Source organism: Grus americana, chromosome 3, assembly GCF_028858705.1.
Source record: "Grus americana isolate bGruAme1 chromosome 3, bGruAme1.mat, whole genome shotgun sequence".
Taxonomy (NCBI): domain Eukaryota; kingdom Metazoa; phylum Chordata; class Aves; order Gruiformes; family Gruidae; genus Grus; species Grus americana.
Genome location: NC_072854.1, coordinates 106838040 through 106856128, shown reverse-complemented (window position 1 = coordinate 106856128; position 18089 = coordinate 106838040). Strand labels below are relative to the sequence as shown.

Here is an 18089-nt window from a genome sequence, read left to right as displayed (position 1 = left end):
ATGCTACAGCAGATACAGTGCAAAGTCTTACAAAAGCTTTCCTAAGTTTAAACTTAGCTTGCTTTAACCATGGCTTTGCACTGAGGTACTAACAGATGTTTTCACCTGCTATCTCTGGAAGTGAGGTGGTGTATCTCCAGCTAGGGCATGGAACAGACACTGTTACTTCACCTGTAGCTGCTTAAACTGCCACAATCAAGTTTGATGGAGTTGTCAATGCCCCAGAAGTCAGAAGAGTGAGAAGGGAAACCCTTCTACATCAGTCATCACAACCAGAGATTAGTGCCAGGCATCATCCTGGTTGGCTGCGGCAAAGCGAGGAGAGGCAGTACCTGTTTCCCAAGACACATCTGAGCTCACCCGTCAGCCCCATTAATAAATATAGCAATTCTCAATGCTACTGATACGGAGCACACAAGGACCTCTCTCACACTTTCTGTATGGTAGATAATGCATAAAAGAAAGAACATTGTGAACATCCAGCGCATTCTTCAAGGAAGGGATCTAAACATCACCGTGAGCAGTGTAGTGATAGGTGCTCAAGGTATTCCACAGTCAGCAAAGCTAACAAGACCTTACACTGCACTAGAGGAGAGATGCTATGGAAGAGGTTCTAATGGCATTACAGAAATCAATGATGTGCTGTAGTGGGTTGACCTTGGTTGGCTGCCAGACACCCACCCTGCTGCTCCTCTACAGGGCAGAGGGAGAAAATAAGATGAAAAAGCTTGTGGGTTGAGATAAAGACACTGGGATCGCTTACCAATTACAGTCAAAGGCAAAACAGGCTGGACTTGGGGAAAATAAATTGTCAATTAAAATAGGTTTGGATAGTGAGAAACAGACAAATTAAAACACCACCTCCTCCCCTTGTTTTCCCCCCTGCCTCCAGGTTCAACTTCACTCTTTCATTCCTGATTCTACTACTGCTCCCCACTCTGAGCCACGCAGGGATGGATGGGGAACAGAGGGAGTTGTGGTCAGTTCACAACCATCCTTCTCTGCTACTCCTTCCTCCCGATGCTCTTCCCCTGGTCTGATGTTGAACGTTCCACGGGCTGCAGTCCTTTGGGACAAATCTGCTCTAGCATGGGCTCTCCACAAGCTGCAGCTCCTGTCAGGAGTTACCTGTTTCAGCATGGGCTCTCCATGCAGCCGCTCTCACAGAGGTGTCACCCCTCCTCTGCTGCCAAAACCTTGCTACCAACACCCAATACACACATGCTTTGGAAAAGAGCTACAGTGAAGGGCAATGATAGTAATTACAGAAATTGAAGGTTTTTATGCGAGGACTCATGACAAAGATTGAGAGAACTAAACTTTGAAAATACACAAATTTCATGAGACGTGGTAGATGCATATGCATTAGGAAACAGCACGGAGGTCAGACCTACCTATGAGTTCTTATAAGGACGAGATCCAGAAAGATGTGTGGGCAATGCATGATGTAATTTCAAACTATTAAAGCAAATGCCTTACTTTGCAAACCTGTTAATGGGTAGCTTTCATCTGACCTAACTTCAGATATCTGCAAGGGAGGTGTCTCAATCTGAGCCAGTTACGCTTTGCAGTCAAAAAGGAGAAAAAAAAAAAAAAAAAAAAAAGAGATGGAGGCCCCCAGAGGGTGTGATTCACTTAACCTATTTTAGAGAAGAGATGAGTCACATGCTGGTAGTGCCTAATTCCTCCCCACAGATTGTAACAGCAACCAACTCAGATGTACAGGTAGATGAATCTCATCTAATACGTCCAATAAAAAGAACATTTGCCATTATGCTATTTTGGCTAAATAATAAAAATTACCTCCTGCTTTGGTGTATCAGCTAGGTAATCAGCTCCTTCAGGAGGAACTTTTGCTACAGGCAGGTAATTGTATTCAACTCTGTTCATTACACATCTTCCTCTGAAACATCTAGCACTGGATACAGTATGAGGTACAACAGAGCAAGGACTTCATTCTGCAGGACTCCTATGCCCCCAGTGTAGAATACAGCCATGTTGTTATGGATACAGAGGGAAGACAGGACCTAAACCATGGTTTATGGTATCCCTGTAATACCAATGCGCATATTTTAAAATGCTATTTTTGCCATTCTTCCCTGTTGAAAAAGAGAAGTAAAGACAGGTTCTTTGTGCTGATCATTACAGCTTATCAAACTGACCTCGGTCATTGCCTGAAGGCTTTGCAATGCTGATGAAATGCTCTTGCAACAGCAGGAAGACATCTAAATTTGATGTTTCTAGCTCCTTTCATACTGCCTTTCTTCTTGAGGGTATCTTTTTCCAACATGACAGTGTTTGCATGGCTCAGATGAGCCCTGTTGCTAAGAAACAAGTCCCAACTGTGCCTTTAAAACTCTGCCTTTAAACATACAACTCAAGGAAATATTTTTTTCTTTTCATTACACTGTATTGTGTGGTTTTTATTAAGAGTTCTTTTAACTCTGATCTTACTCTTGGGGTTACGTTTCTATCACAACCTTTTGGGATAGGACCCATTCTTCTTCCATTGTCTGTACAGTGCCATGTCCACCTACACTGTTGTATAAATAATATATTTTAAAATAGTACATTTTAAGGTCCCAGTAAGACCTCGTTTTGCACATAACTGTGGTGTAAACAAGAAGGAATACAGTGGAGCCTACTTACTGCAAATACCTGTTAATACCAAACTACAAAGCACAGTACAAATCAATGTTCCTTCAAATGGCAACTCTAGGGTGCACCTGTGCTCGTTTGGATTTGGGTTTTTTGCCATGGACTAACTAAAACATGCTGAAGTCCCCCTCATGTATAAGATAGTGTGTAGCTTTCACAAGCATAAAGCAGATGATAGGATCACATAAGTGAGTAACTAGCACATCCAAACTACCAACTGCCTTGTTCATCCTACCTATGTATTGCATTTTCACTAATGCATGGCACAGACAACACCTTGCTTCCTGATGAACACAAAGTCTGAGAGTGATGGAGGTAGTTCATTAAAAAACACTTTCCTTGGAAGAGATTAATGGAAACTGAAGTACAGCTGTGTGATTTGAGGCACTGAATTGCAACAAGTCCATGTAGATTGTCTTGCCAGTTCTGCCACCAACTTTCTGGACAATCTTCAGCAGGTTACTTCTTCTGACTTGTCCATTCAGCCTGCAAACAGTCCAAGTGTGTGACATAACTCTTCCTTCATATTTCTGTGTCATAACAGGAGTTGAGTGCAGTCTGCACTTCACAGTGCTACTGAAATAACAATGCAGTAAAACCCTGCTCGACTACCTACTCCTCATACCAGTAAACTGGACTTCTCAGGAAAGACTTAAATCACAGTCACTAGAATAAGGTCTCATGTCATTTAGGTATCATTGCTTTTACAAAATATACTAAAGAACATTTACTAGTCTATGATGAAGTGTCATAAATATTTAAAGCAAAAACATGTTTGTAAGGGAGAAAACAGAGCAAGTGTTGTGCTGCAAGAGCCTCAGATTTTTAGCTTTGGTTCCTGGCTAATTTGGGAAATACAGTTATCAATGGATGTCCTTCTTGGTACCGTAACTTAGGAAGCCTCTTCTCTGGTTTTAAGTGCAATGTAAGAGCTCTGTTCTGCAACTCTTCTTTACAGGGAGTAATACTTATTCACGGGAGCAACCTCAAGGGGCCAGCTCAATGTTACAAGAAGTAGTAAAAACGGTGAGCAGAGGTGAGACAAACTGGTTCTAGAGACTCAACACCACATTGCTCTGCATGTTGTGGGTTCTCAGTTCTGACAAGTGGGTTTCACTTCAAATGGAAACACCTTGTACCTGTTTTGCTCTGGTTCAAATGACAGTTTGTTGCTCCAAACAATGTGACCTAGAGTCCACAGAGCAACTAGAAAGGGGACGTTCTCTCTGTCCAGTTCTGCCTTGGCACACAGAGAGTAAACGAGCACTGAAAGAACATCTAGTGGATTGAAAGCACTGATGGGAGGGCACAACATACATGCACATGGGCCAGATTTTTCAATTGCACCACGTATACCACAGTTTAGCTAATACACAGAAGAAACATCTTTTACTCCTTGTGTCGATAATACTAAGGGTGGACTGTTAGCATTTCTTCAGCACAGCTTCAGTAAAAGAAGGATTTATTGTGTAATTGCTGAGCAAGAGTGGTTTCTGGGAACTAATGCTCAGTCTAAATTCCATTCCTGGCTCCACCACAGGTTTCTTCTAAGCATCAGCTGCACGCAGCACAAGGAGACAGATCCTAGTTTTAACTATGTTGCCTTGAATCTACCATCCAAAGTGGAAATACTGAGGCTTAACTCTGATGGAAATGAGAATTTGCATGTTGGTACCCTTGTGCGTAAGGAGTTACTTGGATCAAGGTGAGCTGGTGACACAGAGTGGCTGATGGCTGCACACAGAGTCCTCCCCATTCTTCTATCCACGCTCACAGCTTGGTTCAAGCTCTGCCTTGCACTTGTGCAGCTATCCATGCCTCTGCAGTGTGGGTGTAAAAGAACACTAGCCTTCTGTGGCAGTACATGATGTAAGGGGCTAGCTCTCAAGGCACAAAAATCAGGTCACCATGTACAGCTGACCAATGTAAATAAGATAAAAGTTAGATCACCTCAGGGAGTCAGCTTCAAAGGAGTGCCAGGAGAGATCCATTTCAATGTTGTTTTTGTGGGATGTGTGGGAGGAGCAGAGGACTGAGTGAAATAAGCACTCGGGTGCAAGTCAATGTCTAAAATTACCTTGTAGCTTTTAAAAGAGAAAACAAGAGAGCATTTTTGTACTCACAATTGCCAATGATTGTAGCTCCTGTGCTCCATTCTCTTTTACATGACACAAGGAACCATCCCACCAGCTCTCTGTAGCCACAATGAAATTTCAGTAGGAGGAAAAAAAAAAAATCTCGTGATGCTGAGTCTAAAATATTGTTCTTAAAAAAAATTTAGTATTTGTTTTCTAAAACCCTTGCTAAAACCCTTCTCTGGTATTGATCAGTTTGTCAGGTGCAGAGCTAAAGAACAGAGACATGCAGCAAAAAACATTATTATCCTTGCAATATGGATAGAAAGATTTGGCAATGTTTTCACAATTAAATAGATCAAGAGAGAGAATTTAATGGCCCAATCCAGAGAATCTGCACTAACTAAACTGCCTAACTACATCGAAACCCACGTACCTACTTTTTCAATGGATTACTCAATAACTAGTCTGGTGCAAATGAGTTCAGAAACAGGTCTGATTTCTTGCAATCATTTCACAAAGACGGAAGGGAGGTATGGGGAACCATGCTGATCCCACAGCTAGAAAGGGATTTTCTTCTGGCTACACCTCACAAATGTCTTGATTTGTGACCAGTCCTTTCTCACAGTCCTAAATCCGTTCTGAACCCCTCCCGCTAGGACAGAAACTCCAGAGTGGGTGGCAGGGCAATGGGAGTTTTGTGTACTTACAGATGCTTTGTGTATGTAGACCCAAGGAGATACAGCTGTACTTTTAGCTAAAATTTAGTCTTCAGATTCATGGAACCAATTTTCAGTGGAAAGGAAACTTAAAACTTCCTGACCCCAAAACAGTGTTTGCCAGAAGCCATGAAAAAAAAAAAAAAATTACAGGGAATAGAAATACATAAACCTTGATCCAAGAGCTTACTTCATCTTACTGTAAAGAACCTAGTCCTGACCACTGTCAGTGAGAGAGGTCTGACTCGATGGGTCTCTCCACATAGTGATTTCTATGGTGTCAAGTTGCCATCGCCTTTCCCCAACACAGCATAGCAAATACAATGTTGGATATTCACACACAAAAAAATCATGTTTATGGAAATCAAATTGTCATGGCAACAGAAGAGGTCTTGCAAGTATTTTAAAAATAGGAAATTAACAAAACCCATTTATGAAATCTAAGATTCATTTTTTATGAATGCACTTAAAAACCAGATACAACAAATGGTTTTCTACCTACATAAGGAAGAAATCATTTAAACTCAAGATCTTACATCACCATATTGGCATATGTAATAGATATATGCATACACATAAATACATATTTTAAATTTAAAACAGCAAAATTGTTTCAGCTGGACAGTGTTATATTAACGCGATCACCGGGCTTTTATTTCAGGTAAAATATTTTCATATAAATATTATGATTCATATTTCATAAAATGACTCAACTTTTTAACATGGTAAACTTGTAACACTGGCTCATCATAATTTAGTTTATTAATCTCTATTAAAATTTCAGTTCTTCAGGGGCTTATAACATTTAGCTAAAACTGTACAAACACTTTTTTAAAACAACATTCTTATTTGGTTCAATGGAAATTTTTTCCAACACAATCTCAAGACTAATTTGACCGTTCAGCCTTTGTGTTCTTTACAAACTTGTGTTATAACTGAAACAAAATTATTATCCACAAACTCAGAGCATTTCTAAGTTTTGTGTGGATAGTCATCAATGTTTGTAGCAAGCTGAGAGCTCAGCCTAGATACATGACAAACTGGCGAGGTGCTGGATAATTATCTGTGATACCTTTAAATTCATATTCCCAAAGATGGCAGCCTTAGTCCCCTGCACAGTTCCCTGTGTAAGCATTAGTACTGAAGTTAGAAATGCAGCACAGGTCAAACCCCTGCAGTGAACACAATTATGTTTCCAAGAGTTCCTCTATTGATCCTATTCATTCTTTCCTCTAGCAAGATTTGCCCATGATCCACTCTGAGTATATCCTTTGGGTATGCTTATACTGGAACTTTTAATTTAAGTTTGTGTATTACCAATCAGCTTTCATCAACCATCTCATTTATAGTTACCAGTCTAGATATTTCATGATGATATGCTCAAAGACATGAGTGTCCACGGTTTTGTCTAGTCTGGCAGAGTTGTGAATTAGTTAGCAATATATCTTCTTTTTTAATTTAAAAGCTCAGTATAATATTGCCATCCTTCAGTACTGAAAAATCATGAATCACTTTCTCCAAAACTGAGATTTTTTTAAAAATTAATTCTTTCTCCTCCCAACTCCCTTTTTTTTTTTTTTTTTTTGGAGACAGGATCATATCTTCAAAACCTGCTCCAAAGCCATGAGAGTTACTTTTTTTTTTTCCTTTTCTTGAAAGTAGAGACTCTCATCTAATCAAGAGCCTCAGGGGACAGGGTTCTAAGGAAACACCAAATATTGTGAGAGTCAGGATTGCATTCCTCGGCCTTTTGAGGGGCTGTCAAGTAGTTAGAGAGAAATCCTTTGGCCTGTAACTCCCTTGGAATGGAAAAACGGAGCTTTGAGCTCCTTTATAACAAGGACTACATTGCTGGAGGAAGGGGGGGTGGGAGTAGCTTCTAAGTTGTAAGATGGAGAGAAAACAATCTGTGGAAATGAGTATTTTAAATATTCAAGTTCTCTCTACTTATTTTTTCCTTGCCTCTACACACAATGAAACCTAGGAAACTTACAACATCAGAAATCAACAAGTGAAATATAACTAGGCAGAATGGCACCTAACTTTTTCCTCAGACTCTTACAATATTTTCATTTTGGGGCTCCTAGTTAACATAAATGCTCAAAAACCCTGGGAAGAGGAAGAGGGATTAATGCCTTCACTTAATGAAAAAGCTTGCAATCTTCAGCAGAACCAGGGGAACTCAGCTTTCACATTCCTAGAATCTCTAAAGCAAGCTAGGTCAACACAAACTTTTCTCTCTCATGTGAGGCTGGGCCCATGCTGATGTCATGTCCTGGGTCTGACTTGTATTCAATGATGTCTAAGGTTGCTGTGTGACGCTGGCTTCAGCTCTCTGCTAAGGAATACTGCTGCCATACCAGCTCCCTTACACGTGCATCACATCACAACTGCTCCAGTTCAGACCAGCATCTGAAAGGCAAATGAGCTCTAACTGCAGTTTCAGATAACATGTTGGACTGTGAACAGGAGTAGCTGCAGCAAAGGTGGGCATTCCCTTCTGTTTCCCTTGCTGCTGGAGCAGTAACTTCCAGCAGAAGTTGTGTAAGGCACAGATAATGTTTTTAATTTTTCCCAGATGTCAGAACCTTTATACTAGCAAAATCCCAACTACTGGATATAGTTACAACACTCCAAACTGGTTTACCTTTCTCCAGATACAGGCTGGAAGGCATGTCCTACAAGGAGTGGCTGAGGACTCTGGGTTTGTCTAGTTTGGAGAAAAGGAGGCTGAGGGGTGACCTCATGGCTCTCTGCAGCTTCCTGAAGAGGGGAAGTGGAGAGGGAGGTGCTAAGCTCTTCTCCCTGGGAGGCAGTGATAGGACACACCGGAACAGTTCAAAGCTGCGTCAGGGGAGGTTCAGACTGGACATTAGGAAACATTTCTTTACACTGGAACAGGCTTCCTAGAAAGGTCGTTGATGTCCCAAGCCTGCTGGTGTTTAAGAGGCATTTGGACAGTGTCCTTAATAACATACTTCAGCTTTTGTTCAGCCCTGAATTGGTCAGGCAGTTAGACTAGATGATCGTTGTAGGTCCCTTCCAACTGAAATATTCTATTCTGTTCTGTCTTTATTGACCAGCATCTTTGCACAGTGCTACAACCAAGTCCATGTACATCCACTGTAGTGCTGCAACTGTGTAACTTTAAAGTTGTAAAGCTCATAAATGAAGACAAGTCCAAAGACAGAAGAAAAAAATGTTATATGTCAGATATTGACTTTATAGCTCAGCAAATAAGAAGAAAGCTCTCTTCCTTTTCTCCTTTCCAGGTTACCCCTGAATGAAAGTTTTCACAAGTCCATTGCAAACTCCAGGCCCTTTTACAAACTTCAGGACTATTTTAGAATCCCTTTACCAACCAATCATTTGTTTCTTCACAAAATTCAAAATTGCATACAGACTCCAAAATTCACCTTTCTGCTTTACGCCAGCTGCTGCCACCTACGGGTGCGTTTGTGTACAGGGTGCTGCATGCAATTTCATGGGTAAGAAAGAGCCTGAGGAACCTGGTTTCTGCTTCCTGCTCCTCCCTCGACTATCTTGAACAGCTCCACAAACTCCCATTGCTCTTTTTCACGGTGGAACAGAGCGACAAGGGCAGTGAACTGCTGCAGGCAATGGTGCTTTATCAGAGTTTGTAAATCTGACACCCACTGATTCAGAGCAGGAGAACCATTCACCTCCATCCTGCAATCCAGACCAGCCAAAATTCACGCATCAAAAGCACTCTCCTCATCCAAGTTACTTCCGTCTTCAAATCCTTTCACTCCTTTTCTCTCTCGCAGCAAGTTCCAGTTCTTTGGCCTTCTCACCAAATCTCTGTGAATGTACTCTTCTCCTTCTGGGCTTGATTCTCTATTTTTCTCCACGTCACACCCTTCGTCTGGAACAGCTTTCCAGACTCCTTAAAATTCAGTTGGTTTACTTGGCCATTTAACAGCTCTTCTCTGCTGTCTGCTCCCACCTTCACTCTTAATCTTCAAGTACATCTGTCCAAATTGCATTAAATGACAAACGAGACTGCAAGATGCTGAGCAAACCCTGCAAACCTTGCCTCCTTACGTGTTCATTAAGTAATGAATACCTCCACAGAACTGCTTCAACACAGCAGTGAACAAAAACCAGTAAACAAAAACGCCACTGGCCATTTCTTTTGTCTTCTATTTTGATAGAAACAGAAGGCATGAGGGAGGGGAGAGAAACTTGTTTGCATTTAAGTTGGTCTGGAACTGACAGCAATTCAAAAGCAGCAGCACTAGGTTAGTGCACAGCCTGACAGTGAAATGAACCAAAAAGTTGTTATAAACGCAAGTTGAGCTCAACAGCTGACTTTTACCAACTACAAGGAGTGAAGAGCAAAAAGGACATAAACAGTACTAAATATTTGGACTGTGACAGAGACTGTAGTCAAGAACGAGGCGTAGCTGTGCTTTTGCTATGTATGCCCATAACCGCATTCGTAAAGCAAAGGCCATCGGAGGATGATGAGTAAGAAGGCATGTACATATGTGACCATTAGGGCTAAGTGGACAAATTCAGGAAAGGGATCCAGAGCAAAACATGGGAAAAGGAGGAAAAAGAAGAAAATAAGTATTCAGGCAAGTATGGCCTAATAAAATACAGCCGCAAAGCAGAAAGCAGCTTTCTTCCTAAAATACAGCAGGGCATGCCATTGGACACTGGATTAAAACTGAGGGGCCATGCCAGATCCCTCAGCAGAGATAAAACTCTGTTTTATTACCGATCAGATACATAGGCTGGAGTTGTTTGAACCGAGGAGCTACAAACTTGAATTAATTTGGCGTTTATTCTGATCACAAATTATCTGCAAATCAGTTTTGTTTTCTCCAAGCTTGTTTGTCATTCTGGATGGTCCAGACACTTCATGGCACAAAAATATTCCAGACTACCCTGTGCTGGCAGGATCACTGCGTGACTGTTCAATATGATCAGCCAAGTAAATTATATAAGACACTTCTATTTCTCACTTAAATCTCTGTTGTTTCTTTTTTTTTTTTTTTTTAAAAAAAGAGGAAATCAATGGCCTTCACCACACTGACAAGCACAGGACCTGCAGGAGTAGAAACCTGCAGATTCAGTTGTTCTTGTGCCCAACTTTACCTCACCATGAGAAATATCTATAGCATAGCTGATACCGCTGCTACCAGCAATGGAGCGGTAATCTGGACACATGCATTTTATCACGTCTCCTTTCCCACCTTGCACAAGCGGATGAAGAAATTATCATAAAGAACTTCTTGATCTTTTCAGTAGAAAATACAAAACCCAATAGAGTGAAGTGTACTGACAATAGGTTTGCTTTGTTTAATTATGCTCTCCTGAACAAATAGCTTGTTTCTGCAGACTACTAGTGGCCCATACATCACAGGCTGAAAGGCAATGTTAGCTAAAGAATTCCAGTAGTACAGTTCACAAACAAAAATTCATACACTTTGAAAAACCTTTGTTTTCCACAAATAAGCTTGTAAATCACCCAGATTCATTGATTTGCATGTTCATAGGAAAAAATAAAAAGGATCATAAATGCCAAAGCTAGTTTGAGATTAATGCACAGATGTTTGAAAGCCCCAATTTCTTTTCTGCAATATTTGTCCTACTGTACATAAGACAATGTGTCTTTTCCTTGAAATTCTTTGTTTCAGTAATGAATGCAATGGATGTTCGCTTGAGGCACCTATTTACCATTCCAGCAAAAACAAATAAAATGGGTATCAATAATTTTATGCAGATCTCATTCCTGTAACTTTCCTGAGTGTTGTGTTCTGTACTTTTATTCAGCTCTTTGGAGAGCTCATTCTGCTGTAGAGAGCCATGGCTTCTAATGAGAGCCTTCTGCAGATGCTTGACTTCTGTAAATCGAGTATTGAAGCCATATTTACATAGCTAAAGGTCTAGCCCTTGAACTCTATCAAGACTGAAGCAGAATAAACATATGGCAGAAGACTCATGATGTGGAACCGACACACCCAGGAACAGGAGAGCTGTACACCATGGCAGAAAAAAACTCAGCAGGCTGGGAATGATCCCTTCTTTCCCTACCTGTCTGTGAGAGGCTGTAACTCATGATCTCCCCCACCGGCTATTTGGTGGCTCCTATCTTGCACTATCATAATTTTATGCTACGTATTTCAATTACTCCCTGCATAAAAATAGTATACATGTATAATTCAGGCTGCAATCCAAAAGTCCACCCCCTTCCTGACAGGAGGGATTAATCTTGGAGAATACCTCATACTTTCAGATAATTCCACTCACTTCTCACATTTCCCTCAAGTTCTCCCCCTTCGTTTCCCCCCTCCCACACACGTGATGTCGAGGGAAGGAAAAATGGGTAGGAAGGAGGGCAAGATTCCCATGTATCAGCTCAGGGAATGACAGGGAGCCAGATCTTCTCCCACGCTGACTGGCACACGGCAGCTCCAAGAGAACACAGTCTGCCAGCTAAAGGGCATGGCCAGCCCCTTCTCTCAATTGCCATCTGCAGCACGTACGGGCTGGAGGTGCACACTGCTCAATCCTGCAGGAACTGAAAAAGAGAGACACCACCATTTATCTCTGCTGGTGTCATCTTCCATTCCCCAGAGCTCATCACAGCGTGATTTGGCCCCGAGGCCTCAGAGCCTGCTCCAGAAGCCCTAACCGAACTAGAGGTTACAGCGACTGTGGCACAGGGTGCCTGTGGCAGAGCTGCGATGCTGGTAGCCAACGGCACGATGGCTTTTGCTACAGCACTCGCTGAGACACCAACTCCCTCTTCTTCCTTTCGTGCTATCTGCTCCTTTTACGAACCCGAGCTGGGGATACCTCCGTTACAGCTCAGCCCTGCCAGGTGCAAATGAGGAAGACCACATCAGACCATGGAAAATTCTGATCCAGAACGTCTCCAAACGGTTGTGTCTATCACAATGAATGGAAATTTCAAGGCTGTTCTGCAAAACAGATTACAAGTAGATGGGCTAATCAAGTTTTTTTAGGTTGTATTTGGTCCGAATTCTAGGCTTTTGTGAGGAAAAAGTTAACATATCCCCTGGGTATAAAAAATTTCCTATGAGTCTTTTGTAACGTATATGCAAAGTGCAACTAAAACCCAGTTTACAATGCATCTTAAAACCTGCAGTTCTGGGTTCCTACATAAAACCCTGAAAATTAACCAACCAAAAAAAATAAACTGACTATAAACAAAGAGAAAGTGTTACTTCTATCCAAATATAGTACTACTGCAAAACATAAATAGTGTAAGAGAAAAATAAACTTGATGTTTAAAATTGTCAGATTTGACCCTCATAGATGACTTCCATAACATAAGAAAGATAATTTAACGAAAAAAAAGTAGATGCTTTCAGATGCTGAGAGACTGTTTGAGTATTTGGTAGCTTGCATCAGAGCTCAAGTTCTATTCGGGTATCACTGGTTTGAGGTACCGGGCACTAATGGACATCTGAAATGCAGGGGTCTCCAAGCAGTGGAACACCTGGTTTATTCGCTGTTGCCCATTTTCTTGTCTGTTCCAGTGGCTTCTGACCCTCTATTGCAATTGCAGTGCAGAGCCTACACATGAATGACAACTACGTGCAAAAAAGATGAGGAATGAATTCAGGGACTGAAAAATAGAGAATTTCCATTATCACATAAACACAGTCACACTCTCCACCTAAGCAGGCAAAATATACAGCAGGCATGTGAAACATCATTTTAACATGTTATAAATCTGGACTACAGGAATTGATGGGAATTTTGCCATTTACTTCACTGGGAACAGGCTCACATCCTAGATGTGAATACTTCACACCACTGCAAATATTATTTCTTTTACAAGTGTTGCTCAGTTCATCGAGATGGCTGAAGTGCGACAATGACATGAGATCTCTTTTTACCCTGACTATTCCTGCCAGTAGATTTGTGTTCCTCCTGTTTCCTTGTGTGTGGGCTATGTGATGTATGACAGGATATGGCTGAGATTGTAAATAGCTATATTCTAGTTGGGTATATTATCTCAGAGTAATTTTTCTATCAAAATGCATAGGATATTAGCAACTTCATTAATAGAAAGGCTCATTTATGTATGGACTAAGTGCTATGCTTTGCATACAGAGTTTGGGATGCATCTCCAAAACAATGCTTTTCACCAGTCTGTGAGAACGACAAATGGAAGGATTTCTTTTAGTTCATTGTTTGTTTGTTTTGCTACTTTTGCAACAGAAGATCAGGAGGAACAGTGGTATAGACAGACAGAATGTACCACTGAAATCAGTGCACCAAATGGAAAACAAGTTTTAAAAAAACCCTCCACCTGTTAAAAAAACCAAAAATAGAATTAAAACCATTTTGGGCTGGTCCAGCCAGTCAGTGATAACACTATCAACATGCAAAGTCCAGATTCAACTCAAGCTTTCAAGCCAGCATGGACTGGGATCCCCATATACCTGCCTTTAGAAAGGAAGCGCTATCTGCTGTCGTTCCTTACTGACTCCTTCCATGTGCGGGAAGGCACAACGCCAGCTGGCTACCTCCCACAGCAGCCAAAGAGCCCCGGGCAGATAACCGCACCTCAAGCCAATTATGGCATGAGGATGGCTCATGGGGATCTACCCTCCTAGGATGATGGAAGAACACTGAGGGTCTTCTAGTGTGCTGTGAAAAACAGCACACTACAAAGTATGAGATCATACAAGTGAGGAAAAGGGTATGGTAAGTCAGTTTTTTTCTTGTATGTCTACAGTGAAGGTATAGTGTCTTCAACACCAACGGAAAACTACATTAACTTTGAAAGCTCTGGCTTTGAACACACCTCTCTGAAGATGGTGGGAAATTAAGTGCTAAATAACAATAATCTAAAACCCCATGAAAGCACTCAACCAGAGAGTTTCTGTTTGATTCATCACTCCAGGTTCTTCAGGTGGCTGCACACAAGGGCTGTGAAAACAGCACACCTGAGCATGCAGCACTACATCTGGAAGCACATATACCAATGCCATTCTTTCCACAGGAAAATTCTGAGCTATTTCAAAAGGTAGAAATTTTTCCCTGAAATACATCCATAGGTTCAGAGCAAACAAACTGGAATAGCAATGGCTTGTATACTTTGCACACAGTATACCACTCGGACTTCGGTAATACTTTAATCAGAAGAACTTTAAGAATTTCAGATTCATTAAAGAATTAAGCCACCTGAAACACATGAAGCAGGTAAGGGCAAGGCAGTAGCTCTTTAAAAGCACGGCAAGCTGGGAGATACTCCCATACCACAAGAAAGGCTTCTGCAGTGGCCACAGTAGCAGAAATGGTGGCTAGGAATGGACTATGAGACTTGAGGTATGGACTAATAGTTTTTGTTTCATTTGGGTTTTGGTTTGGTTTTTTTTTTTTTAATGTGATTGTTTTGCTTGCAGCCAGAATACTTGTACTTAGCCTTGGGTTCCAGGTGCTGTTGTAGCATTTAAACTCTAAGCTCCAGTTGAAGGAAGCAAGTATTTCCTAATTAATAAAGGAGGAAAGGGAAATGTAGAAGGGATTACAGCTCACAGCTTCGGGATGCATTACCCGAGTCACTCACTAGGGACTTTGTATCCAGAAAACAGTGAATCCCCACAGTTTCTCTGGGCATCAGTTCCCTAGAGTAGTGGTACAGGACCAAGCTTTTTCAGGAGTCTCCTTAGGAAACTCGGGAAAAGGGGCTCCAAAAGCTCGCCTGTGCCGGTGAGCGATGTGGTCACTCTGCGTCACCGTCCTCTGACTAAAATTAAAGTTCCCAAGAGCCCTAACAGCTGAAGCCCTTCCCCTAAACCACACGATTCCCAGCGTCGGGCCGTGCCTCGCCTGAAGAGAACAGAAGAGTCGGGAAGCGCGGGGATGCTCAGCCCCCGAGGCCGGAGACCGGCCTCGGCCTCGCTGAGTCACACAGCGAAGCCCTACCGGGCGCCCGGGGCGGGGGACACGGGCGCCCTGGGCAGCGGTCCCCGCCTGCTGTCCGAGAAAACATGCCATCCCGCCGCGGCGCGCCCCTGGCTGCTTCTCCCAAGAAGCACGACGGCCACGGCGGAGTCCGCACCGCCCGCGCCCCCCTCGACGGTGCGCGGACGCTTCCCTGAGTGACGGGCGGCCGTTGGCCCAACGGCTCTCCGCGAAACCGCTCCCCGGGGACCCCGCAGCGCCGCGGTGCAGGCACCGCCCCGGCCCCCGCGAGGGGCGATCGTTCTCCCCGCTCCCGCCGCAAAACTTTCCGCCGGGGCGGAGAGACAGGTTCTCTCCCTCCCTCCCCGCCTCCCTTCCTCAGGCGCCGTCGGGGAAAGTTGCCGCCGCCGCGGTGGGGTCCGGCGCCCAGCGCTGCCCCGGGGAAAGTAGCGGCAGGTGGGGAGAGCGCGCCCCGCCGCCGGCAGACGCGCGCCCCGCAGCCCCGCGCGCGGAACCCCCGTCCCGGCTGCACGGCGGCGGCCGCCCTCCCCGCCGCGCCCGGGGCTTTGGAGCTCCTTACCCAGCCCCGGTACGAAGGTGTTGAGGAAGAGGCAGATGACAGCCACGGGGAACGGCATGTAGGGGATGGCGGCGCGCAGGGGGCCCTTCTTCTCCCGGACCTGCACCACCACCCCGCTGGAGGGGGCAGCGCCCCGGCTGGGCTCCCCGACCGCCGCGCTCTCGCCGTCTTTGGGGAAGGGATCCATGGCCGGCGCGGCCGAGGGCTAGCGGTGCCCCAGCGGGCTTCTAGCTACCGCCGCGCGCGCGCTACCGCCGCGCGGCCCCGCCTGCGCGCGCGCCCTGGTGCCCCCCGCGCGCGGACCCCTCCCTTCCCCCCGCCCCTCGCAGGTTCCCGCCCCGCCGGCCGCGCTTCAGTCAGCCCCCGCCGGCGCCGCTCCCTCCGCGTCCGTCTTTCCTACCCTTTTCCGCGGGCTCCCGGCCACCCGGGTCGGGCCTCCCGCGTCGGCTTACCCCACGGTCGGTCACCAGCGGCGTCGGTTAGAAATGCCCCCGCCCGCCTGAGGCGGTTTGAGCCAACGTCGTGTGTCCTCCCGTTCCCCCCCCCCCCCCCGCCTCGCACCCCTTCTGTCAGGGCTGTCCGCGTCCCCGGCCTCTCCGCCCCGGCCTATGCGCCGACACCGAATTTAGCCAACTCGTCCGAAATCGGCGGGGCGACGGTGGTTAAGCGGCGGCGAAAGCAGAGTGGGCTGGATCCAGGCTGCCTGCCGGTCCGCTTCCCGAGCGCGGCTCCATCGCGGGCGCCTGGAAGTGTAACGGCGCTGGCCAGGCTGTTGCTTCCCCCAAAACCCGCCTGGGAAGCGAGGAGAGGGCAAGGAGCTGTTCGGTTTGATCTTTGGGAAGGGGAAGAGCCATTTCAATAACGAGAGAGCATAGAAGCGGTGAAAAATAATGTCCCGTGCGTTTTTAAAAATAGCTGCGCTCTGAAGGTGTAAGAAAAGGTGTAAATTAAACCCACACTCATTTATTGTTTGAAAAACCCTGCTGTAAGGGTGAAGAGGAGGGGAAGGGAGGAGAGCCACGAGAATTAGAAGGAAGAGAGAAGAAAAATATACCCCTGAAAAGCTAATCGCGGTTTGGGACAGTGTGAAAATATATCTTAATTCACATCGGTACCACTAGATAAAATATCCTTTTGTAGGGCTGGTAATTACTGTTCAGTACACAGTTTAATGGATGAAATGGTAATAGAACTTGAATGCGCCTGTAGTTAAAAATGATGATCAGGCTGGTCGTTGCAGATAGGGTTCAGCAGAGAAAACGGGAAAAATATTAAAGGCATTAATCCTGATATAAAAATGTGAGTGTGACACACATACAGGATTTTTGCATAAGGGTAGAGAGTAGCCTGTGTTATTGTGCATTTCGAAGCTGTATTTTTGCTGAGGAATTCCTGCTAGGAATTTAGACCCCAACAGAAAATCTTGAAGTACTTTATATATGCCACTGGAATGCCACCTGACAAATACATGATTCAACAGTTTAATCGATTTCAGTACAAATTAGTACAATGAAGTTAGTACAATGTAAAAGTTATGTAAACTAAATGACACAGATACAGAATCCTGCTCCTAGATTTTTTTTCCTAATATCTGGGTTCTGAACCATAAAAACATAGACATCCTGTGCAAAATCTCTTATTTTTAACAACAGGTTTTCTTTGCTTATCTTCTGAGTGCCTTTCATCCAAAAATAATCTTCCGACTTCTTTTTTATTAAAAACAGTTTAGACATGTTTCTGGAGCATATTAACCGACCTGGCTTGGCTATTTATTTTTTTTTTTTTTTGTGACATTTATTTCTATCAAAATAGTTCATGACAGCCTATTATATCCTCTAGACACAAAGCTTTTGGAGGGCTGCACCTTCGTCTTGGAGAGATCTGATGTAACTACCATGAATTCTGTCTTTCTCAACTGGGTGATTGAACTACAGTTAGATGAGAAAGCTTTATGGTATGAATATTGACTAATTAGAGTCTCTACATAGTAGAATCCACAGTTGGAACACTATCAATAACTTGCAGTGATATAATTCGCTATAGACTCAACCAGATGAACTGATAAAGGTTCTGGAAATCGTGTGTGGGTGAGCCCACATTACCTACTCTAAAAGCAAGCAAAAGGCCATTGTGAGAGTAGCC

General features: G+C 43.9%; 1 protein-coding gene across 3 annotated transcripts in view; it reads right to left on the bottom strand.

Moving 5' to 3' along the window:
* Nucleotides 1-16252, bottom strand: part of STUM (stum, mechanosensory transduction mediator homolog) — a 49974-nt gene extending 33722 nt beyond the window's left edge. For 2 of the 3 annotated variants that reach the window (XM_054819818.1, XM_054819819.1), the window contains exon 1: nucleotides 15948-16252. In XM_054819818.1, the coding sequence (XP_054675793.1) occupies nucleotides 15948-16134 (187 nt within the window). In that variant the 5' untranslated portion in view covers nucleotides 16135-16252. The remainder of the gene's footprint in view (nucleotides 1-15947) is intronic. The other variant, XM_054819820.1, reaches the window with a different exon arrangement.
* Between the last annotated feature and the right edge of the window lie 1837 nt (nucleotides 16253-18089).